Raw genomic sequence first — 26,587 nt, forward strand, 5'->3', positions numbered from 1 at the left:
TGTTCTACTCAGCTGATTTATTGTGCAGGTTACATGATTTCTCTCAAGTAGTCGACTAGTCTGAAAAGGTATAAAAGAAATGCATAGTCAAAACACTATGCAAAAGCAAATACATCTTTTTTTCTCACAGAACTCCAGAGTATATTTTACCAAAAAAAAGTACATTGCGAAATTGTTATTATGATTATTTTTTTTACATCAGTTCGAATGATCAGTAACGTATATGTTGCACTCAATCCTTCCTCCAGGATTCCTTTTTCTGGTTCTGTTTTTTTACTGTTACAAAGTTGCACCTCGGTCAAAAGAAAATACAATTCCTATGTTGATAAAACCTTCGAGTCATCAAAAGAAGACGTCACTTTGTACAAAAGTCTGTGTGAGCACAGTCAGTGGGGTTTTTTTTTTCCTTTCTTCTTTTTTGGGAAACACTAAACAACACAAACATAAATGCAGTCCTCTTAAAAACAGCGGGTGCAGCTGGTCCGACCCCAGCTGTATATGTTGAAATGACGTTCGGTGGCACGGTTTGAAAAAAATACAAATAATTTCATGAATGTGTGGACTGTCTTGCAAAGTCCTGCAGGTAACCGTGCTGACATAATGTAATAATAAAGTCTGTTTGGAGAGGCTGTTTTCCAAATGTCTCAGACCGGACTAGAACTAATCCTCCCACCTCGCTGCCACTTTTTACATCCAGGGCTCCTCGTTGGCAATAAAAAAAAACGTGCGATTTCTCGTGGAGGGGAGGGGGGAAGAACAAACTAACATATTTTACACAAAAAACACTATAAAAAACAGTCAGCACGTCTTTGTCTGGTGGGTCCGAAGCCACGAAGCTGCTCATCTGCTGTGGAGCGACTACGGTCGGTCTGGCGGGCTGGCCGCCGTGGCCTCGTCGTTGCTGCTGTCCACCTCCTGCTCCATGGGGCTGTCCTCCTCCAGCTGCTGGCTGGTGTAGTTGGTGATCTCCAGGAAGCCGCTGGGCTCCACCACCACGTTGGACTGGCTGGAGTCCGGCAGGATAGAGTACTGAGGAATCACCTGCATGTGTTAGTCACATTAGGTTTCAGTCAGTTCACTTTCCGTTTTAGACGCATATTTTTATGTGTATCGATATTGATTTTTTTAAGGATATGTGAACTGAAAAATATCTATCGGCCGATATTAGAGCTGCAATGATAAATAGATCGTTTTGAGTCTTAAATGTCCAATTTCTCTGATTACAACTTCTCAAATGTGAATATTTCCTTTATATATGTTATTTCCTTTATATATATTTTTATTTACATTATCTATATTTTCCTATCTTTGAGTTGCGGGGACAAGACAAGACATTTGAGGACGTTTCATTGGGCTTTGGGATCAACATTTTTCACTATTTTCTGACATTTTTAAAACCAAGAAACTAATTAATTGAGAAACAGATTAGTCGATAATGATAATACTCATTAGTCGCAGCCCTTACTGATATATTTCATGATAATGTTCTTGTTGAACGGAAATATTTTTCTCATAAATCTCTAATTTTTTTTAACCTACTTGCTGCAGAGGATGACCTGAAGCAAACCAACAACATCTCTTCTATAAGGAGAGACGGGCTAAAAGTCTTCCTAATACAGTTATCAGGAATATTTAGTTGTTAGTTATTGCTGTGAAAGATGAACTACGGTTCACATACTTTTGCCTCACACCAACATGGAAAGATAGAAGATGATGTAATGATTTTCCTCAATAAATTAATGAATACATTGAATATGTTTCTGTCTCATTTGTTTAATTGGGTTCCTTTTATCTAGTTTTAGGACTTGTGTAAAAATCTAATCAGGTTTCAGGTCATATTTATGCAGAAATAGAGAAAAATTGTAAAGTGTTCAAAAACGTTAAAGCTGCAAGGTATATTGATGAAAATTAAGCGTTTAGCTAACCTAGAAACATTTAAAATGATGTTCTTATATGATTTAATTGTTTATTAATGTTTATTATCCCTTTAAATATAAATTGTAACATTTACAAACAACTCTTTTTTATGGTAGTTTTGAAAACATAACCATCATCAGTGGAGTTTGCATTTTAAGGGCTTCACAATACTGACGGATTACTTTGAGCTCTTTGATTTGTTGCGTTCATATTTTTTGTAAAGAACTTCTCACCTCAATGACCTCCAGGTCCTCCTTGCTCCTCTGTGCTGTGAGGCCCTGCATGCAGCTGAACTGTTGGGGCTTCGTGTGGGAATGATGCATGGAGGCCCCGGAGCTGCTTATGAACTGGCCCGAGTCCAATGTGCCTGAGACGGCCTGGACCGCCAGGGCTTTCCCCAGAGGGCCGCAGTCGCTGGAGGAATCCACCACCATGGGCTCCGTGCTCGGGTCGATCTCCGCCTCCATCATGGAGATCTTCAGGATGTCCGACACAGAGGGCTTCTCTCCGGAGGGCCCGGAGCTGGACTCTGGGAGCAGTTTGGCGGTGGCCTCGCCGCTGCTGAAGACCGGCGTTGAGTGGTGGGAGCTGCCGAAGCTGATCTTGGTGACGGTGGCGCTCTGTGTGATGATCGGCTGCTGTGGTGAAGATATTTAAAAAGAAAATAAGAAAATACTAAAACTGTGCGCTCTCCCATAACTGAATTAAAATCTCAATATAAAGGGCCATGGATAACATTTGATCTACCTTATCGTGTATTATATGTTTTAAATGTGTATGTATATGTCTATTAATCACTGCTTTATCTGTACTGTAATTTGTTTTGTTTTTTGCTTCTGTGTTTTTGCTTAGTTTCTTTCCTTAGTTTCTTATTCATTTGCTTATTATATCATTTTAGATGTTCACTATTCACGTATGACTCTGTGGGAGGGTGGATGGGGGGCATTACAAAAATGGACAACATGTAATCTTTGGTATTTTGGTATTTCATACTGACTGTATTACAAAGCTGTTATGTTGTTGGAAAAAAGGAAAACTAAATTCAAAAGTAAATAAAAGCGAAAATAAAACAAATGTAGGTAAGATGAGAGTTTAAGTCCCACGTGTTTATTTACTGTTTGATAAGTGAAGGGCCCTGAATAAATTAAATATATTCAGCCATGTTTGTTGCAAAGCTTTAGGGATGACCGGTCGTTCCACCACTTTGGTTCAGACTGAAATATCTCAATATCTTGCATGAAATTCATTGCAGATATCGAAACGGCTCAGAGCTAATGATTTTGCTGCTCTGACTTTCACTTTCACAAATACTTTGGTTGAGCGTTATAATTATACCGTGGCTTTCAGGGGGTTTCTTTTCATGCTTGGTGGGGATGTTAAAAAAAGCACACACATACATAACTGATATACAGTACGGTGCAAACGTTTTAGGTAGTTTAGATTCTTATTCTTAATGCAATAAGTACTACTGTAGAAGTTTGATAACAATCCAGGCATTATTAGTGGGGTAATTTACGAGATACACTGTTGGTTCCATTAGCGCCTGTACTAAGCCATTCGGCTGATGGCTCTAACTCCACCAATTTGCAACCAAGGGAGAATAAAAGGGGTGAGGGGGTGTTTAGATAGATTATCATGGTGCAAATGACGCTAGGTTGAAATTACGCCGAACCATTGCTTAAAGATTATCTCCGCCTCTGATACCAAGTCTTACATAAAGGAAAAAAAACAACACAAAAACGTAACTCATCATTTAGTGAGAAATCTGAGCCTGTCACTACATGACTGATTTGTCATTAATTGCGTAGGGTGTAAAAATGAATGTGGGAGTTTGTTTTTACAGCATCTATTCTACTCCAAAATCCTGTTTTTGTGTGCGACATAAACGAGAAACCTGATTCATGACACGCGTGCAAACGGGAAGAACAGTAAAGTCTTTACTATATGCTTAAAGACAGAGAGGACACTCTGCTTTAATACATGGCACAAATGACTCTGTATGATGAAAATGTAAGTCTCTGGTTTGTTATCTTGTCTGAACAGTCAGAATTCAACTCACAGTGATACAAAACAGAAGAACAGCGACGTCAAGCAGCTATAAATCAGTTTCTTCTTGCTTATCAGGCTGCAGCAAGGTAAACGTGACAAATGTTTTATTGCCCTTTGCACGAAGGAAGGGAAACCACAGCACCTTCACATATACTGGAATTATTAGTGAGGGGGTATCCACTTCCGCAGGGTTTTGTTTTTGTTAATCTAAAACCACTCACCTGGCTGGAGGCGACCTTTTCGGTGCTGACGGGGTGGTGCGCCTGCAGCGGAGGAGGGTGGGACATCGGAGTGTGCAGGGGCCTGTGGTGGGACGTGGGTGCTTGCTGGAGCTTGGGGAGCTGCGGTGTCACCAGGGGTTTGGTCGGCGTGCCCAGGGTGATGAGCTTTGCGGCGGGCTGGGCTGGTGGAGGCAGGGGCCGGTCCTTGGGGCTCTGGCTTAAGGTTTGGGGTTTCGGCTGAATCTGCTCTCGTAGCTTAGGGAGTTTCTTAGTCAGAGGAGGAGTGGAGGGGAAAGCAGTGGAGGAAGAGGGAGGCTGGCTGATTTGAGGTTTGCTCTGGAGCTGCGGCGGAGGTGGCGTTGGGAGCGGTGTCGGAGGTGGCTGGGTTGATGCGGAGCTGTGCCGGCTCTGCTGCTCCGTCTCTGCCTGGCTGGAAGGTGGCGGCTGAGCGCCAGCAGACAGGGGGGTTTGCTTTACTGGATCTGTGGTTGGTTGGCTGGAGCGATAGAACAAGCCTGTCTGGGGATCCAAGGTGTCGCCCTCCAGCTCGCCCACCTCCAGCACTGTCTCAGTCTTAGTCTCAGAGGGCTGAAACACAATCAGAAAGAAGATACCGAGGGAGGACGTTAACTCATGAGCTAATGCAGGGATACAACGACATAACATTATAAAACTACTATAAAACAATACTAAATGAGGCACACTGGCCCTTTAAGCTTGAATCTTGCATTTTAAATTACTGCTAAGATAACCTTTACATACTGTTCATATTCTGACTCATAATTAGTCAATTCACATTCATAAATTCCCCTTCAGTCATTAATAAATGTTTGATCAATCATTCAAATTCACTATTTTATAGTCAAGGAGAACATTTAAACACATTTGAATGCAGATTTTTGAATTTTTTTATAAACACAAGTCAAATGTGTACATTTAGAACATACAAAAATGTGTATCAGCTGCACAAAAATGAAAAAATTATTCATTTTAATTGCAGTTTTGCATACTGTCGGTCACATTAGTCAAAAGTCCAGCTAAAAGAAATGTTCATATGGTGTTTTTACAGCTGTCAAATGTAAAAAATGGGTCAAATTTTACCCTAAACAGTATGTAAGGGTTAATGACTTATTTTACAGCTCTAGAGTAAATTCTACGTTTGCTCTATTTGGATTGCGTGCACACTTTTGTACACCATCTACTTGTATTTGTTTACTTATTAATCATTTACAAAAGTGGAACAGTAGTTAAGTCCCGCTCTAAAGGCGTCACCTCACCATGTGGCTGACGTGTGAAGCTGTGGCTGCAGAGGAGACCGCAGCCGGTTTGGTTACCACGGTAACTTGGCTAATGCTTTTGAAAGGCTTCCCCAGCAGCTGACTGGAGGACGACATGACCACGTCATCCTCCGAGGGCACTCCCACTCTGCTGACTTTACCTGGCAGAGGGGGAGGAGAGGGGGGCACAGTCGAGCTGTCAGATGATCATATCAAAAGTAGGGCAGGCTGCACACACACACACACACACACACACACACAGACACAGACACACACACAGACACACACACAGACACACACACAGACACACACACAGACACACACACGAACGCACACACGCACGCACACACGCACGCACACACGCACACACGCACACGTAACAGCTTCTCTTCCCACGCATTAAAAAACAGAACTGTGTTCCACTCTGCCAAATCTGAGGTTTAGTTTGAATCTGAGCTCACACATCATGAGCAGCGAACCACAAAAAAGGAAGTGCAGACTGTTTTGCATTCGTGTGCGAATATTTCATAAAGTATGTCATGACACAGATCGGAGAGTTGTACCTGCTGTGATGTACTCGGTGCTCGGTTCGGCCTCTGAGGTTGAGGGCCTGGGGGACTCGGGGCTGGGCTTCTTCTCCTGGGCCAGCTGGATGGGCACGGCCATCTGGCTCAGGTCGATGGTGTGCTGCCTGGGTTTGGACTCTCCTTTCTCCTTCACTGTCGGGGTGGACAACACTCACATTTAGCAAAACATACTAACTCAAACCAGTCGTTAATTATTGTTTAAAGGACGGGTTTCCAGGTTTTGAAATCTGTCTTAAAACAACAGTCAAGTGTCCAAATGAGCACTGAAGCATGTTTTTCTTACTCGTATCCTCCTGTTTACACTCACCAGTAGAAGATTACTTCATAATGCACAATGTAAGTGATGGGGAACAAAATCCACAAGCCCCCCTCTGCGCAAAAATGTATTTAAAATTCATCTAAATGAGTCAAATCAACTAGATATCTTTGAACGTTACAGTTTTTTAGTGCCAAAGTCCCTCTTTTTGTTACTATACTTCCACCACAGCTCAGCAGGGAAACACAAAGAGGGTATTTAATGCTAAAAAGACTGTAAATGTGGCAGATATCCACTTGGTATGACTAACTCAGACTGCTGAAGCTGAATATAAGCTTCACATCTACTTTTCAATGACTGCATGGACACACTGTGGATTTTGGCCCTCATCACCTACACTGAAAACACACTTGAAAATGATCTTTTAATGGTCAGTATGAACAGGAGGAATGATTACAGCGAGGAAAACCTCTTTCACTTTTCATATGGACACCTGATAGACTTGAAAAATTGCGAACCTATCCTTTAACCAGTTCATGTTCACAAATGAACTTGAATTGTTTCAATCTGTGTCAAGCTACTGTTTAATTAAAACTACTAATGAACATTTCCTGCAGATGTTTCACATTAAAAACCTATCAGGAAAAGCTGTTTTATTGATGGGAGCTTAACAGCAATAAAAAAGGCAAAGTACAACTAGAACTGGACTAAATTAAAGTGAGACATAACAATACTGCTGTTAAGAGAGTAGTGAGGATGACATGACAGGTAAACATGGAGGAAGTTTGCATTATCAGTAAACAGCAAGTAAAAAATGATACAGAGCAGAAAACAGACGCTTCTGGCTGAAATGTGCCAAAATATACCTCTGAAAACAGGGAAAAGTGAAAATAATGATTACATAAAGTTCTGGTTTAACATATCCAGGCCACTTGAGAATAAAGTATTTTAGAAGTTGATAACAAGGTGTTTTTTTAGATAGCAGACAATATGACTAGGCAACACCTGGTTGGATCTTTTGGGAATTTACAGTCTGAAGGAGGGGAATGTCATGTTTTGTATTGCAAATCTTATATATATATATACAACTCTGTTTAAAAATTGTCTCCACATTCAAATGTTTCATTCCTCTGTGTCTACTCATCAACCCAGTTCTACTAGTTTGAAGCCTCAGGCATAAAAACGTAATTATGGTTTTATTTAATTAAGTCCATTAACATTCATTTGAATCAAATTTAAATCAGCTTTGCAGCTATAGTCTTTCTCCTTAGGCCTGACACTTTGCTGTTGTCAGCATTTGTACAGGTGATAACTCCTCCCCTCCTCCTCCTCCTGTTTTTCCACATCCACCTCCACCTGCCCTCATCAGTTTCCAAACTTTCCCATGACATAATAGGCTAACCTGTTTGTTGCAGCTCCAACAGGGCTTTGATGGTGGACGTGGCGGACTGGGATTCCCCGCCAATCACCTCCTGGTAGATGATAGTGGGGCTGGACTCAACGGCCACTTCCTGCTCAGTCCAATCCTGCTCTCTGGAGGTTACCACATGCACTACAGGCGGAGGGTCTGAAGGAACGACGGGAACAATTTGGGAAGATTTTTAATTTCTTAAAACAAACCGACATTAACTTCCCATAAAAGCATAGTCTGTCAGAGCAGCAACAACTGAATCATCTGATCTTATCTGTTCATTCTGTGCCATGGGAGAAGGAAAAGAGATATTTAAAGGATAAGATATTCCTTTACTAGTGGGGAAATGTACCTTGGGCGCAGCCATGAGAAGTCTCACCGGCTAAGCTGCTTGGTTCTGTGAAGGTGCCGGACTCGTCTTTCGTGGACCCGTCCTGGCCTGAGGTCTGAGCTTGGCTGATGTCTACTGAGCGGGTCACCTGCTGCAGCGTCTCAGTGACCAGCTGCCTGGTCTGCTCGCTCACCACCGCTGCCTGGAAGACTGGTTTAGGTTTGATGAGAACCTGGAAGGAAAGCAAAAGGTGACTGATGAATCCCCCACACGGCCCTGTTAACCCTTCATCAGCACCAACATGCTCCAAATTTGTTCTTTTTAATGTCATTTTAACATTAGCGGGTACATAAAAGTAGCTGTATGCTGAACAATTACAGCTTGGAGAGGCAGAAGCAGGATGTTTCAATCATTTATTCATTACTTTAAGTCTATTTTACTTTTCTATTGGCTAATTTCTACAAGTTTTCAGTCACAGCTGGAGGTGTTCAGGTGTTACAGCTTAGTTAGTACTGGTTATAACGACATTAAACCTACTAAATGGTAAAATGGTAAATGGACTGTACTTATATAGCGCCTTTCTAGTCTTTTCGACCGCTCAAAGCGCTTTACACTACATTTCATTCACACACATTCATACACTGATGGCAGGCAGCTACCACGCAGGGTACCAACCTGCACATCAGGAGGAAGCTACCCATTCACTCGCATTCATACACCGTTGGCACAGCAACGGGAGCAATTAGGGGTTAAGTGTCTTGCCCAAGGACACATCGACATGTAGACTGGAGGAGCCGGGAATCGAACCGCCAATCTTCCAATTTGAGGACGACCGATCTACTACCGATCTATACTAAAGATCAATTTGATTGCTGTTTATAATCCTATTTGAGTGTTTATTTCACTTATAAACACAATAAATATTCCTTTTAACCAAAACGTGATGTGCAGTTGGTCAAATAAGCTCAACTTCTCCCAAATTTTTTCCACACAGCTTCTGTAAAATAGAGAAGTACGCGTGGGGGAACAAACACTCACGGCTTAAAATAACTGTCAAACTTTGTACAGGGATATTGGAGGTTTCTTTTTCATTGTTGTCTACTACATAACTAACTACATCATTTTTCCATCAACTTTGTTGCATCAATAAAACCTCTGATGGATTTGCATGTCGGGTGAGCAATTCATAAAACCTCAAGCTGTCTGAGGTCAGAAGATGCATTTCTGAATGTACAACAGCTAGCAGTGAATAAGAAGTTACAAATTATGTCTGCTGGAAACAGAGGAGGGGTTTTGTAAAAAGCCGCCATTTTCGTCACTGGAAAGTGTTTTGTAATGTTGATACCAAAAAATGTAATTAAAACATTTAAGGATGATTTGAGATTGTGCTTACTTTGTTCTGGCTTGTGGCTTCACTGAAACTGCACAGTAAGTCGTCATTGTGTGTGTGTGTGTGTGTGTGTGTGTGTGTGTGTGTGTGTGTGTGTGTGTGTGTGTGTGTGTTAAATGCAGTACGTAATATACGGAGCGTAGACAGCTGACTCATTGACCTCAATTTCCTCTTGATAACTGAAAACAGAAACTGAATTCAAGCTATATTTAGACCAGACTAGAGGGATGAGTTTGATATTGAAACTGTGACATAATATTAATAAAGTGAATGAACAAAGCAATAATATAATGTTTTTTTAATGACAAGATGCTTAATCTGACCAGATACTTTTATTTAATCCCTACGAAGGTGCGACAGAAGCAAAAAACCACCAGGAATTTACCCTCAGGACATCTTTTGACACCTGCATCTTAAATTTAAAAAATCCCCCAAAGTTTTTGAAAGCTTTACATAATTTCAGTGGTATTCTTTATTTACAGAGTGCTTTTAGGTGTTATACAGCAAGCTGAAGGTTCTCTATAGAGTTTTTTACCTTCACTAGTTCTACTGAGCAGTCTTTTTCATGAGTTGGTCCCCGTTTTACACTTTCCCACTGATCTAACGGCGGCTGTGCCAACAAAGGCTGAGAACAAGGCTTCAAGCTAGTAAAAATGGTCGTAAACGATGCACGATTTAAAAAATACTGAAGTTTGGTAACTCTTATATGAGGATGGAAATGGATTCAACCCGTTTGTGATTAGTAACAGTGAATGTAATCAAAGTCTTTTAAAGATTATTGGCCCTGTTCACACCTGGCTTAAAAATGCATCCAAGATGCACTGAGGACGCTTTGAGATCTGAGACGATCTTTGTTGTTTTTGTATTATTTTAAGAGGGCTATCAGAGATAAATTTTATTGTGAAACAGCCACTTTTATTTTGAAATCCAAAGGTAATTTATGTTTTAGTCTTTGTTTTACTTCGATAAGCAGTTTTCCACATGCTGTAAATGCTTTTATTTTTGCTAACTTTGTCTTTATACTGTGTGTGTGTGTGTGTGTGTGTGTGTGTGTGTGTGTGTGTGTGTGTGTGTGTCTGTAGTTTTCACGAAGGAGACAAATTAACCCGTTGTTAGAAAGCCACTTGTGTTTGCCTGTGCTTCGAGGGAATTACAGGAATTACATTATTACTTCTACTATCGTCGTTATAAATTATATTTATATAACATTAAATCTTATACTTTTTTATAGCCAAATTCAAGGTTGCAGACATCCATAGTGTGGCAGATCATGTGCGTGGTTTTAGTGTAGGATTAATTGAAAATAATGTTAATTATATATGATTTGTCACAGTTTGAGGAAGGTGGTTTGCATCCATGTTAGGTCGGGGAGTGGAGTGACAGTAAAGGATTCAGTGGGAATGAAAACTGAGAGGACTGAGCATTGAACCCCGCGGGACACCTTTCAACAGAGTAAAGGTGCAAGAGATGCAGCCATTGATACTCTTGAACTGTTGTGTGTCAGAGAAATGTGCCTTCAGCCAGGAAAAGGTATCACCGGTGATGTTAAGGGAGGATTTAAGATGAAAGAAGAACAGTGTAATTGAAAGTGGGAGGAACGTTGAAGAGGCCGAGAATTTTGAGATGACCGGAGTCTGAATTGAGGATATCGTTGGGTGCTGTTTCTGTGCCATGCTCAGATTGAAACGCGTCAAACCGATAACTGGAGACAAAGCGGATCTTGAGTTTTGAGGTGTCATGTTCCAGTATTTTTGACAGAGAGGGGAAATGAGAGACAGGTGGGTGTTTCTTCTTAAATCACTGGGCATACTTTCAAACCCCCACATCAGACAGACATTCTTAGTATTTGTCCTTCCACGTAAAGTTTTTTTAAAGCATATTTTAAAAAATCCCCATGAACCCAAAAACACCTACAGTTTCGTTTGGCCCATTTACTTAAAAATGGTGCAGCACTAGTACGTATTCCAATCCAAGTAGACCCGATTTTCTCATTTCAATCTCTCCCACATGATTATTTATAGGATGATAATACATCAATACTGTGTTTGAACTTTGTAGTTCAAGAAACTTGATCATGTTGCATGAGACAGACACTGTAATCTACGTCTGTTTGACATTTTGTCTTTAATTAAATACTTGTCTCTCTCAGAAATGGAGGAAGTAAAGGGAGGAAGAGGAAAGGTCAGTGTTAAAGCTCCGATATACAATCATCAGCCTACAGTTTTGGGGATGTTTCTTTTTTATATATAAACTGATGCATGTGTTTTTCCCCCTTTTTTCTTTCTTTCTTACTAGATCTAACTTCTCCAGAAATATATAAAGTGCAGGTGTCATCATATTAGTGACTGAATGCATAACTCAGAAGACAGAACAAGTCGCCTTCTTGAGAAAACTAAAATCGGCAACCTGTTTTCATTTCCTCAGAAAGAAACCTTATGTCAGGTCCTGAATTCTACCTACGGTTGAAACTACTAACAGGAATTTTCAATAGATCATATGAATGTCCACTTCATGTTTGTTGAATAGTCATATGATAACCTCATTGTCTTGTGGTTCACCAAAATGTAATGAGGATGTTTAAACAGGTAAAACCTTAAAGCCACCTTTTGTGGAATTGGAAAATATCTGACTTTGACTCCCCTCCTAGTGGCTTTAAATCTAGAATATTTCAAAGCTGCATCCATAAATAAAACATTTGATTAGCTGGTAGAGAACATGTCTCACCTGTGTCTTGCCTTGCTGGCCGTAGACGATCTTGGTTGGAATGATCTTGGTGGCGGTGGACTGCGATCCAGAGCCCATGCCTTTGGGCTGGGTGACGATCATCTTGGTGATGGGTCTGGAGGCGGTGATGATTGCTGGCTTGGTGCCCTGAACTGCCTGCAGGCTCTTTTCACCCTGCCGCACAGCAGCACTGGTTATGAACTATTCCACATATCGGATTACAAACAGCAGCATGAGATAAAACCTCAGTAAAACAGTATCAGACTTAGATATTATATCATTCTTACAACACCAATATCACTCTTGTACATAATGTTAACAATAATAACATTTTTTACTACTATTGTTTTAATTGCGTGTGTACTTATTTGTTATTCTTTATCCTTTTTATTGATACTCTTCCTATTTTTACGATCCACATGCTGATGTTACTCTGTACATTTCCCCATTGTGGGCCTAATAAAGGATTATCTTATCTTAATGTACAGTAAATACTGACAGCTAATATTTATATTTATTTACTCGTTAACTTTTGGGCAATAAACAGACTACAATACATATCAATACAATTAAAATAAACAAGTTAATTCAAATGGATATATAACTAAAATAAAAACAGCATCTTTCATATCTTTGCAACAAATAAACACATTTCTCTTAAAATTATTTAAAGCATTGAAAAAAGCACAATAATTTCAAGATATAGGAAAATTCATGTAAGAAACTAATTATAACCACATTAAACTAAGGCCTTGGATTTGAGCATTTAAAGCCACTATGTGTACAATTTTCAAATTTTTGCATTGCATGCAAGTGTGTTGGTTTTCTTCCATTTTTCCCTGTTAAAAGGTTTTTATGGAGGACGTTTTCTTATCCGAATTTAGTGTCTTAAGATAGATGTTGTATTGCTGTACAGATTGTAAAGCTCAATGAAGCAAATATGTGATCTGTAATGTTGTGCTATATAAACAAAACTGAATTGACTTGTCCAAAGTTAAATAAATAAGCATACCAGCAGCAAATTTAAAATGAGGGCAGTGGTTGCCGAATGGTTAGAGAAGCAGGTACGTCCCCTGAACCAGCAGCATAAATCTAAGAGGGCGAAGTGAAAGAGCAGTATTTTCCCCTCGTCCCTAATTAATAACACTGAGGTGCCTGTGGGCTCGGTAATTAACCTCCTCCTCTTCCTGCAGAGCTACTCAGTTGTTGTGGTCATACTAGACAGGTTTGAGGTATGAATGTGTGTCATTGTGTTAATACTAAAAACAAGAGGGACTGGTTCTCAGGAAAACTCCCCTGGATAAATAAGGAAATGTAAATGTAAGGTGGAAAACCCAGGAAGTATCTGTACCTGACTCATGTTTGTGAAGAGATAATAATAATAAATACTAATAATATGATTCACCAACAACTTGCTTAGATTGAACTAGGAGGTTAAAATGTGTTAATTACTGAGCTTTAGCTGTGATTGTAGGTGTATTTTTTTAAACTATAGATGCAACAAGGCTTTCTGGATTTATGCAAACCTAAGCACATACTCTACTGACTTCAGATATTTCAAAATATTCCTTAAAATTATGGTGTTTGACTGACCCCAGCATTTAAAAGTGTTGTGACAACATTCTTGCCAGGAAGTCCTTGGATGGTTGCTCCTTTGCCTGTGGTTTTCTGCACCACAATGACATTTGGTTTGGAGGTCATGGGGATGGTGGTGATCTTAGTTGTGGTGCCTGTGGCAGAGGAAAGACATCATTATATCAAACCATAGCTAATCTATCTAAAAATTCACAAATTGTGTAGAACAAATCACAGCAAATATAAATCTTATACGTTTAATGTAGCCAGAGTGAGCTACATCTCTGCAGACCTGCAACAGGACGCCACTGACTCACCAGACACAATGTTGCTGCTGATAATCTTCCCGCCAAGCGTGGCTAAAGACTTGGGCACCACTGTGATGATGCTGCCGCTGGTGGTCTTGACGTAGGTGGCCCCACCGCTGGAGGCTGATATTCTGGCTCCGATGCTGGGGCTCACAGTGGGTCTCGTATAGGTGGCCTGGGAAGCTGCATAGACAAATATAGTGTTGCTATTAACCCTTACATACTGTTCAGGTTCAAATTTGACCCATTTTTACATTTGAGAGCTGTGAAAATACCCTTTATTTTTTCTAAAGTGACCCCAAATATACAAAAATGGAGATAAAAAGCATATATTTTTGAAATTCTTCATATTCTACAAAATGTTCTCCTGGACCATATATAGTGATTTTGAATGTCTTGTTTTTTTCCATAGATAAATATAATACCCTGTGTTTGATCTCTTCAGTAAGGATTAATCAAACATTTATTAATAACTGATGGGGAATTTATGAATGTGAATTGGTGCAGAAACTATTTATGAGTCGGAATATGAACAGTATGTTGGGGTTAAATAAGTAGGCCCTGGGTAACAAACCTCAGTCCTTTTTTGAGTACCAGTATGTAGATAGCCTTGAGGATCAAGTCCGGTATAAAAAGCTTGGTCAGATGCAACATGCTGCATCTATTATTTTAAAAAAAATGGCTGCCATTGGTTTTAGATTACCCACCTGTGGGCTGTGTGACCAGTTTAGTGGTCATGATGGCTCCGTTGCTACTGACAACCATGATGGGCGAGGAGCTGCTGCTGGACAAAGCCACTGATGAAGGCTTGGGCAGGATTTTACTGGGCTGAACCTGCTGAGTGATTATCTTCACTCCTGCAAGCACACAAGAAAATAATACTCTTATATTATGCAACATAGTCACAAGAAGTTATATTTCTGCAATAAAATGCATTTTTGCCTTAATGGTTAACAACATGATTTATGGTCGTTAGTATTTGAACAAACAATGTAGGCAGTCAACTTTTAAAAATGTGTTTTTTTTCTATTGTCTTATAAAGAATGAAAGAAAAACAAAAGAAAGAGGCATCATCCTTCATTTTGCTTTTTCTTACCAGACTCTTGCTTGATCTGAATGGTGGGTTTGCTGCCAGGTGAGGCGGTTGTGGTCTGGGTCTGGCTTACACTAGAGCCCATCTGCAAGCCCTGCTGCAGCTGTTTGGGTGACTGCTGTTTGGGGAACTGGGTCAGGATCTGAGTGGGTGACCCAACCAGCGTCTTGGGTGAAGGAAGCCTGGCTGAAGCTACCTTCACTCCAGCTGAAGCTCCACCTAAAACAGTGAACACTCACAGTGAGACTAAACGCTAACCGACCAAACAGACAAAGTTTATAAGTAGCTATTAAACATAGTTGAGCATGAATAGGTATATATTGTTCCTCAGAAGTTGGTTGAAACCAAACAGCTAAAAAAGAGTAAATATTAGGCTTAAATGTGTTGTAACAACTCCAAATAAATGATCATTTTGCTTTTAATGTCTGCCGCATATGTAAAAAGGTAAATGATGACTAACATTATGTACAAAACAACAACTTTTAAAAGGTTGTATAATGTCGATGTTGTTTTTACAGCTTGCTCTGCTGCCCCCAAGTGTCCAGAAACAAATCTATTAATGTGTTTTTAATTTTGAGAGGCAATAACAAACTGCTTATAAGCATTAAAGGCTATTCCTGAAATGTGTCAGTGTTAAAATGGACATATCATGCACATTTCCAGGTCTATATTCATATTATGGGGCTCTACTAGAATATTTTTGCATGATTTACAGTTCAAAAAACATCTTATTTATCCTATGCTGGCTCCTCAGTTCAGCATCTGGCTGCAACAGGCTGTATTAGCTCCTATCTCTTTAATGAGCCCACTGTGTTCTTATTGGCCAGCTTCCATAAACAACATTAACAATTAATAGTTTTCTGATTTGTTCTTTACTCAAAATGGAACATTTCCCAATAAATCTGTATACTTAACACTGACTAAAGTATAAAAATAACAGAAAATCTCAAAATAGCATGTTAGGTCCCCTTTAAAGGATGTTTAAAATGCTCCACATGTGGTATTCTTGGTGATAGGTACACTTTACATGTGCTAGTGCAGAGGAGAGACATACATGATGCAACAGTAGACATGACCACAGAAGGAGTCGAGGAGACCACTGTGGTCACCGCGACGGTGGTGGGGTTGGAGGCCGGGCTGGAGCTGGCAGGGAAGACCACCGTCTGTTTCTGGGTGGGATTGGTCAGCATGGAGGTGGAGACGAGCTTGGACAAAGCAGCATTGTTGTGGGTGTGAGACTTGGACAGGATGTTGGGTACAAAGTTGGAGCTCGGGGAAGTCGTCACGATGATCACCTGGTTAAAGACAAGACAGAAAACAATGTTTGTTTTTTTAGAATATTCTAATTTCTAAACTTAAATACACTGTTAGGACATTTTTTTTATTTAAAGATCACCTTTTATACAAGGGATGTAGCTGAAAGTGCTTAACAGAGAAAAATAAAAATACAATACAATAAAACAACTACAATGACACTACTTAAAAGCCAGATTAAATCAATGTTTTCAGCTGTTGTTTAAAAATGTTCACAGAGCTCACATCTCTCATGGCTTTAAGCAGAGTAATCCATCATTTTGGAGCATAATTAAAGAAAGCTGTACTTCCTATTTTATTGTGCAGCAGTAGATGATTTGAGAGCTTGTGAAGGATTTTAAAATGACAGAGTCTGCAAATGTAGGCCGGTCCTCAAAACCATTTGGAGCTTTAAAAACCAGTAAAAGAAGTTTAACATCTACTCTACAATATACTGGGAGCCAATTAAATGATTTCCACCCTCACCTTCTGTGTGGTTGTGTTGGTGGTCTGGATGGTGGGTTTGGTGAAAGTAATCTTGACGGGGGACAGGTGGGGCGGCAGGGAGTTGGCGATGCTCTGCATGATGTTGCTCATCTTTGGGCTGCCGCTCATCGGCACTGTGATGTTTTTGGATATCGGCGGGGACACTTTGGAAACCTCCTTCAGCATCACCGGCGACGAGCTGGACGAGTTGGTCCGCCTTCGCTTGCGAGGCTTCTCGTCTTCATCAGAGCAGCTCACGCCTGCGAGGAAGGTGGAGGACAGAAAATCATGGAATTACTGACATTAATGGAGCTCTGTTTGTTTCTTTGTTTCTCATCATTTGAAGTAAATAATAAAAGTGAACAAAGAAAAGTTTATAGTGTAAAATCACTGAAAAAGTTTGAACATCTCTACCTTAAAACGCTAATTTGCAAGTTCCTATCTTTCTATAAATTCAGAAATCCCACAAATTAAACTGTGAATATTTTAAGAAATTGTCATTATATCTCACTTTTATCTTTCCTCTAGTACTGATTTCCTTCCTAAAACAGTCTGTCAGTCATTGCTTGTGCCAGCTGTTTAATATACATGCACACAACAGATCCTAAGAGACACCATCAAATCACAGCCGGTGTGGAGCCTGCATTAGTGTGGGGAGAATTTCTAAATAACTTAACTCATGGAAAGCCTGAACCGTCACATATTGTAAAAAAAATCAATAAAAAAAAATCAGTAAGTAAATCACGTGCTGCCTCCTTTGGGCCGAGCGATGCATTACTCTCATTCTCTTTGTTTTGCCTAAAATCCAATCTGTGTTGTCCAAGACACTAAAATCTAGAAACCACAATCTACTGTTCTGTGCCTGACTACAACATGAAGCTTTTAAATGTAAAAGCTGAGACGGATAATTTTGCTTTTCTTTTACAAAATAAAGAATTCTTCTCAAGAATGAAATTGAATTAAGTGTAAAATCTAGTAAATCATATCAGTGACTGTAGTGTGACCCGTCGTATCTGAAGATATCACTGTTTATTTTAAAGGAAATTGTTGAAAAAGGAGAAAAGAAACTTCACTGGAATCAAGTGAAAAAAACCTCAAACCACTGGTAGGTTTCTCGCAGGAAAACTGAAAGTCTCTACAGAAAAAAAACCGGAACACTCGGTTTGAACTTTAAAACACGCCTTCATACATTCATACAATTAATTAGAATTATCAGCGCTCTCCCACTCTTACTTGGTTTTCTCTGCAAAAAAGGTGCAGAACCCCAAACCATCGACTAATAATTTAATAACAACTGTCTAGTTACTATTTAAATATCTGTAACAAACTAAACAATAGTTACATTTTTTGCAGTGCAGGGTTTGGGAGGTGAAACTAAACTACAGTCCAATATAACTGAGAAATGACAAAAATACATGAGAAGTAAGTAATTGGCAGGTTTCCCCTATTGGCCTCTCTTCCTTTGAACATGCAATTAATATATTTATGATAATTAAACTAGAATTAATATACTTTAAATATAATATTTATAAATTTGACCCATTTTTATAATATTTATATTTTCCAGTGAAAATCATTTCCCCCCCTAATAATAGTGATTACAATGCTTTTATTTACAGTCTCTTTTTTTCTTTCCATCATTATAATCTAAAAGGGATAAATGAGCAGAAGTTTAGACACTCACTCTTCACGTAGACAGTGCTCCCGCTGGGCAGCACCACCACGTTGGACGAAGGGCTTGGCGGTCGAGGTGATTTCACTGTTGCTCCTATGATGCCGCTGGTTGCCGTTGCGCTGGTGGAGGTGCAGGTGGTGCTCGTGTAGGAATAACACACGACCACTGCAGGGAGGAGATGAAAATCATGTCATTCAACGTCCAAATCTGTTACAAAACAAGCTTTAGTCTGATACAAAGTGATGCTTGGCCCACCTTCTTTGTTTCCTGTTTCCGCTGGCAGCAGAAGGGAGGCGTTCTGATTGGCTGTTGCACTGGCCACAGCGTTAGCTGTCACGGTAAAAGCCGTCTGAGGGACGAGCCTCGGCATCAAGGGAACGAGCCGGCGTCCTTCAATCGACCATTCTGACGAGCTGTTAGGACCCGACATGCTGGGAAAGATGTAATGCACCGTTCAGTACTTCAGTCATTGGTCACTGGTTTGAAAACTACAAGCCTCTGGGCAACAATCTCACATTAGCAATAGACCAAGCCTACTTAGTGATGCACTTCTATAGTCACAGCCACAAAGATAAACTGTACAAAACAGACATATCTTTTAAGTATGACTACATCAAAGTTGTGTCATGTCTTACCTCAATCAAATGTAGAAGTAATCAGTAGATCTGAGCAATGACAGCTTCATTGATAACAAGTACAATTCATATGAAAGTAAGAAGTCAGAACCTGCTTAAACAATCAAAATGATAAAATGGATCTGATCTGAAGAGGTAAATTATTCCAATCTGATGGTGCTTTGAACTTGAAAGCTGTTTTAACATGTGGAACAGAGAAGTAAAGCTGAGTCAAGTGTCTAACCTGATGATAAGAAGTGAATGGTACAAGATATTGCTGTAAGTAGGCGGGATAGTTGAAGTAGATACATTTTTTTACTGTCAGAGATAACCTGATTTAATACAAATATAAGTATCCAGCTGCGTTACCACACAATGATACTGTAGCTGAGGCTTATACTTATCATCTGTTTGTGGCAATTTATAAAGAAGAAATCCCTGCGGTTGTCCAACAATGCACTGAAATGTTGGGCCATTCCTGTCGCCTTCATGGCATTTTTTAGGCTTTTTTAAATGAAGCAGACAAGCTGTTTTAAGTCTGTATGATCAGAAATAAGTTTAAAACATAACTGACTTCTGAGTATTTTATTTGTTAATTGTTGCTGTATTCAATAGAAACACTGGAAAGAGGATACATAAGGTAATAAATTAATCCACTTGTTTCCATTTACTGTTACCCCTCATACTATTAAAAAAGTACTGCACGTGATGATTTACCCTCAAAACATGACCAGCGAGTGGACATTTATACACTTACTGATACGCAATGGTGGTGAGACGTTCATCATTGACAGCCCTGCGAACTTCTGCACGATGGCGCTCTGTTGAAATGCTGAGGAAGGTTACAGCACATTTTAAATAAAGCAATTAGTATATAAGTAAACTTTGTCTCCAAATAAAAAGATAGAAAGTGCTTCTCTGGTGTTGTGTGAATATGCAGCAAAAAACAATTACCCGAGGATTTTAGTGAGTTCTCCCAGCAGATCCTTCTTGTCCTTGGTCAGGTCTCCTTGTGCTCGCAGGGCGCTGATGACTCCAGCGTAAGCCTCCAGCTCTGAGAGAGACACACAGAAACATCAAACATCAAACAGCAGTGCAGCAACTCATTCATCAAGTAAAGCAGTGACACCCTTTTGGATGAAAAAGATACTCTATCCCACCGTCTATGTGAATGTCCAAAGATTCAAAATTTCTGTAAGGATGTTATAAAAATTTAAATGCCAAAGTTTCTGTGCTTATATATCAGAAGGACTTTGTACAATCATTGAAACAGACTAAAATTTGGACTTTGGATTTCTTTAAGCCAGGAGGGTTATCGCACTATATTGGAAAAATATGGACGGTCTTTGTTCAACTCTGGGAACCATAAAGTAATATCATTAAAGGCCTAGGCCTTATTTTATTTGTACTCTGTCTGATATTGATGCAGGTTGAGTGTATGTGCGTGTGGTATGTGTGTATTTCTGGTCCCAAATTGTTATTTTATTACAGAATGTTTTCTTGATGGGAAGTCATAACATGAGAAAATGACAATTAAAATATTCGAGGGGGGAGAAAAAGGAGTGACACCAATTAAGCCAGTTTATACCCAATAATATAAACATTAGTATCAAACTCTTTATGATCAATGTGATACACAAGAGGAAGCAAGTTCAATCAGATCAACTCAAACATGAAGATTCTTGCACCAAAAGTGAGCGTGTAACAAAAAGAAGCTGTATATATGTTAATATATATATATATGTTTTATTCTTAGATCTTCCATTACTTATTTTATTGAACCTTACCCAGTTTACGGAGAATTCGTTTGCACTCATCCCTGCCCAGGTCGAGGATGGTGGGCCATACCACCGGCATGGTACCAGTCAGCACCGGCTTCTCCAGCTGAATCATCGGCTAGTCAGAGAATAAACAGTGACATAAGTTAAGACCCACGTTTCCCATAGATCATCCTGCTGCCTCCCTGCCTGCCCTCCCCCAGATTCTGCACTATATGTTTATTTTAAGAGGTTTTAACAAAGATGAGAGCCAGTGACAGCAGCAGAAAGTCAAATGGATCATGTAAGATCATTTGATTTGTTCATTTTTTGCAAAGAAAAGAAAAACTGCTCATGTTTTTTTGTCACTAATTACTGTTTAAACTTTAAAAGTTGTATGTATTAATATACTTAAATCTACACTAAATAATCATTTTTGAGCTATCAATGTTACCACAGCAGTCCGACTAATTATCTATTATACACAATTATGTTAATTGGAGTGAATCCATTTCTAAATCTGGATACTTGACATTTTAATTTAGTGTGTTTTTTAGTTTAATTGCGTGAAATGTTTCCAATAAAAGAAGCTTTTTCTCTCTCAGAGGAATAGCTGTGAGTAATTACTAACATTACCAACACTCTGCAGCTTTTAGCAACACAGGATACGGGAGAAAAAGGTGCTTCGTTAAGAGTTATGTGTGGGAAGAAAAGAGCAGAGGAGTGAATTTTTTTATTATCGCTGATGTTTTATTATTTTATCATGGCACATTATTGTAGTTTTGTTTAACTTTGAACTGTCAAACAGAGATTATGTAAGTTTGGTTAAATGCTATTTGAATTCAGTTTCAATGTATATATTTATGCTCTACGCTGCATTTTACATTAAATCACAGTCAACAGAAACTACTTTAACCTCTGTTTCTATTTCATTGTTTCCAATTGCACTTCAACAACAAAAGCAATCCTATTTATCTCTTGAGACTTTGGAAATATGACTGACAGATGGATTTTTGTCAAGAAATGTTACAGATGTTCATATTTTCTAAATCAGTTTTGAGTAAGAAATTTAAAAATATATACAAATAGACAACTTGGAAATAAAAGCTCATGAAGATAGCTTAAAAAGGAGAACAAATGAACACTGAAATTGTTTTGTATTTCATTTCGTATTTCATTCCTCCTGTTCATACTGACCATTAAAAGATCTCTTCATAATGTACTTACTTACTTGTAAGTGACGGAGGACAAATCCACAGTCCTCCTTCTGTGCAAAAATGTATTTAATAGTTTATTTGAAGCTAATATCAGTCATCCAAATTAGTCAAATCAAGTACAGATCTTTCAGCATTTATTTATTCTTGTTATATTTTAGTTAGTCTATTTAGATATCATGTATAATTTAGCCCTTAATTCCCTTTATTTATTTTACCTACCTCATTGTTTTTGACTTTTTATTCATGTCAACAGGCTGCTGTAACACTTTAATTTCACTTTGGGAAGTACTTTATCTATCTATACTGTTGCTGTATGACTATCTTCTTGTATAATTATTCTGTTTTTGTCTGTTGGTTTGGTTGAGTGTGTAATGTTATGTTTTATATTTTAAACTTAGAGGACAAACAATGGAAATAAGCTTTTATCTTTACCTACTTTTAGTCTAAGCTTTTGTTAAACATCTCTTTTATTCCACTTTTCTTTTGTCTTTTTTAACCTAGTTTTTTAAAACTCTAACTTTGAATACATCTTTACCTCTTATTTTACATATTTATTTAATGTACTTATTTAATGTAATGTTTATCATCCTTATTTTCTCTTTTTTGTATTGGTCTCAATTTTTGTTATTTGAATATGTTGTTACTTGTTCTATCTTATTATTATCAGCTTGTCAATCAACTATTAAGCACTTTGAACTATACTAGTTTGTATTAAAGATGCTATAAAAATGAATTTTGATTGAGTGAATTAAATGTAAGACTTTAAAGGCCTTTTTTTTGGAGGAAACCGTTAAATGACTTTTCAATAGAAGGTCTTGACAATTACAAACTCATTAAAGGTTGTTTTAATATTGCTAAGTTTCCACATTAGAGGACAAAAAAACAATAAAGAGGTTAATTTATGTGTGTTGTGTTTTCTTAAAGGCGGCTAGTACTCTAGTAGCTCTTCCTTCCTTCCTTCCTTTCTTTCTAATCCTCCAAATGATGCACTGCAAACTAAACCAATTCAGTAATATTAAATTGCATTTATACAGCGTTCAAGAGGAGTATAAACATCATTGACAGATTGAATAAAATCATATTTTCGTGCAGAAACCCGCTGCAGGGTCTCTTACCATCCAGTTAGCAGGGCAGCTTCAAGGCCTCGGTAAACGTCCTTAAATCCCAAAATAAAAACGAGCATTGTTGAATATAAGACATTTAACCGAGCTACCGCATCGTATAGTTACTCTAAAGCAAAAAAATGGCGATAAAGCACGAGTTAAAAGGGTTAAAATAAGCTAAACTCTCCACGCAAATGGTCAAATGTTTATGTTGTCGGCTAACTAGCAGAGATTCTTCTTCTTCTGTTGTTTTTTAATGGAGGATTATAAAGTGAGGTTGAAGCTGCGCTGCGCCACCTGCTGGTCAGGAGGTGCAACAGCACCACAATTCACAACAATAAAACATATTCTGGATATTAATTTAATCCTCACATACTGTTCATAATTAGTCTCTCAAATGATTAATGAATGCCTCATCAGTACCAGGTAAATGTGTGATTAAGCCTTAAGGAAGCTTTTAGAGAGCAGAAATTATTATTATTATTAGTATTAATAATTCTTTTTATGCTTTTTGTTTATGGATAATCAAACATTTACATTTACAATCACACCTATGTTAGATAAAACAGGGGAACATGACGAGATCAATGAATTATAGTAAATGTAAAGAATGCAACAGTAATTTATGAATGTTTTAATTAAATATTGGTCAAACGCTCGACAAAAATGTATATCAGCTGCATACAAATGTACATAAGAAGTCGAAATATTTTCAATTTGTGTATATTCTGGGTCATATTAGGAGAAATCATCAAATTTAAGGCTAAAATAAAACAGTATTTAGGCTGTTTTTACTGATCTCTCAAAATGAGTCAAATTTCACCAAATTTCACTTACTGTTCATATTCTGCACCCTCACAGTATAAATACCCTCTTAAAAAAGTGTCTATACTAAATTTTGAACCACAGATCTGTTTAGAAAGCATCATGATATGACTGATCAATAAATGTAAATCAATAAAAGGGCAAAGACAGTGTATTTTTTAGGTTTTACACCACTCATTTTTGGAGAAAACAACACCCAATATCACACATTATCATGTCCTATACTATCCTTAAGACACGAAAATATAACATAGCAATAATTATTTAAATGTATTTTATTGAAAGTGAAAATGACAAGAACTAAAAAATAGCCAAAAATGTGTAGCACCTATACAAAAATATAACATTTTTAAATTTTTTCATTTTTGCACATTTTGGGCCACTTTAAGAAAATAAAAATAATTATCCTCATCTATAAATATATAAATATGCAAATATATAACATTTCAAGTTTGACTGTTGGACACAAAAAGTTTCTTGCTTCACTGAAAAGTCCATGTTCAATGGAGGTTTCAAAGTTTCCAGTCCTCACTTATAATATGTGAATACTGGACCAGGACTGCCTTTCAAACTAGTTGTGATGTTGCAACTCGTAGGCACGCCCCTTAAAATCAGTGAGCACAGAGAAACTTTCCTCCACCTCAAGATGAATGTGAAAACAGCTGTTTAGTGTCAAACACACAAATTATAACCCTATCCCAAAACATACACGCTTCTCTGTGATTCCACTAGAGCAGTTACCCACCCAATTACATATAGAGACTGTGTCTGTCCCCCGACCTCCTAAACCAATTAAAACAGCTTTTAATAGAAGAGCGATACATAAAAACCTGACCAAAATTAATACCACTCCAGTAATGGACCATCAAAATAAGAGAGTTAAATGTGGACTCTTAAACACTAGATCTCTCTCCTCTAAAGGTGTATTAATCAATGATATAATATCAGATCATCATATTGACTTATTCTGTCTTACTGAAACTTGGCTGCGTCAGGATGAATATGTCAGTCTAAATGAATCCACTCCCCCCAGTCATATCAATACCCACATCCCTCGAGACACCGGCCGAGGAGGTGGAGTTGCAGCCATTTTTAACTCAGACCTAACAATCAACCCTAGACCTAAACTTAATTATAAATCATTTGAAAGTCTTGTTCTCAGCCTTTCTCACCCAGCCTGGAAAACTTTACAGCCTGTCTTATTTGTTGTAATATACCATCCTCCTGGCCCGTACGCCCAATTTTTATCTGACTTCTCAGAGCTTTTATCAAATTAAGTCCTTAGTACTGATAAAATAATTATAGTAGGTGACTTTAACATTCATGTGGATGTTGAGAATGATAGCCTTAACACTGCATTTATTGCATTATTAGATTCAATTGGCTTCTCTCAAAATGTGAATGAGCCAACTCACTGTTACAACCACACCCTCGACCTTGTTCTGACATATGGTATTGAAGTTGAACATTTAATAGTTTTCCCTCATAATCCTTCTGTATCAGACCACTACTTAATAACATTTGAATTTTTATTACTGGACTATACACCATTGGACAGACATGTTCTTACTAGATGTCTGTCCGATGGTGCTGTCACTAAATTTAAAGAAAAAATTCCATCAATGTTGAGCTCAATGCCATGTGTCAATACAACAGAGATGACTTATTCTGATTTCAGCCCCCCCCAGATTGACTGTATTGTTGATAGCGCTGCAGACTTACTGAGAACAACTCTGGATTCCATCGCTCCTTTAAAAAAGAAGGTAATTAAACAACAGAAAACAGCTCCTTGGTATAATTCCCAAACTCGACAATTAAAACAAATTTTACGAAAACTAGAAAGAATATGGCGTTCCACTAAATCAGAAGAATCTCACCTAACCTGGCAAGACAGTCTTAAAACATATAAGAAGGCCCTCCGTAACACCAGAGCCGCCTACTACTCATCACTAATAGAGGAGAATAAAAATAGTCCAAGGTTTCTTTTCAGTACTTTGGCTAAACTGACAAAGAGTCATAACACTACTGATCCATGTATTCCTTTAACTCTAAGTAGTGATGATTTCATGAGTTTCTTTAATGATAAAATCTTAACTATTAGGGACACAATTAATCACCCCCTGCCCTCAATACACACTGATTCATCCTCTAACACAGGAAACTCAGAAACTGCTGTTAAACCTGATATTTATCTCGACTGTTTCTCTCCAGTCGACCTTATAGAACTAACCTCAATGATCACTTCCTCCAAACCATCAACCTGTCTGTTAGACCCGATTCCAACTAGGCTGTTTAAGGAAGTCTTTCCCTCTGTTAGCATTTCCTTATTAGATTTGATCAATCTGTCTTTAGTGACAGGATATATACCACAGTCTTTTAAAGTAGCTGTCATTAAACCACTTCTTAAGAAGCCAACTCTTGATTCAGAGGTTTTAGCCAACTATAGGCCCATATCTAACCTCCCCTTTCTCTCTAAGA

General features: G+C 38.4%; 1 protein-coding gene across 5 annotated transcripts; it reads right to left on the minus strand.

The window, feature by feature from the left end:
- On the minus strand, positions 1–23,486 carry emsy (EMSY transcriptional repressor, BRCA2 interacting). Of its 5 annotated transcripts, none has more exons than XM_062433581.1 (20): positions 23,297–23,486; positions 20,995–21,103; positions 20,162–20,261; positions 19,965–20,039; positions 18,849–19,024; positions 18,603–18,758; positions 16,919–17,178; positions 16,194–16,434; positions 15,143–15,358; positions 14,754–14,903; positions 14,056–14,229; positions 13,757–13,893; positions 12,164–12,328; positions 8,071–8,281; positions 7,710–7,874; positions 6,028–6,183; positions 5,465–5,625; positions 4,188–4,775; positions 2,151–2,555; positions 1–1,041 (listed from the first exon to the last, which is right to left on the minus strand). In XM_062433581.1, exons 1-20 carry the CDS (start codon positions 23,297–23,299, stop codon positions 859–861), a joined length of 3,831 nt encoding a protein of 1,276 aa, XP_062289565.1. In that variant the 5' UTR covers positions 23,300–23,486; the 3' UTR covers positions 1–858. The 5 variants fall into 5 exon arrangements, with proteins under 5 accessions (XP_062289565.1, XP_062289564.1, XP_062289561.1 ...); XM_062433580.1 differs by having other exon boundaries at positions 8,098–8,281; positions 12,164–12,364; XM_062433577.1 differs by having other exon boundaries at positions 2,151–2,552; positions 12,164–12,364.
- Positions 23,487–26,587: the final 3,101 nt, after the last annotated feature.

This window comes from Scomber scombrus, chromosome 14, assembly GCF_963691925.1.
Source record: "Scomber scombrus chromosome 14, fScoSco1.1, whole genome shotgun sequence".
NCBI classification, from domain to species: Eukaryota; Metazoa; Chordata; class Actinopteri; order Scombriformes; family Scombridae; genus Scomber; species Scomber scombrus.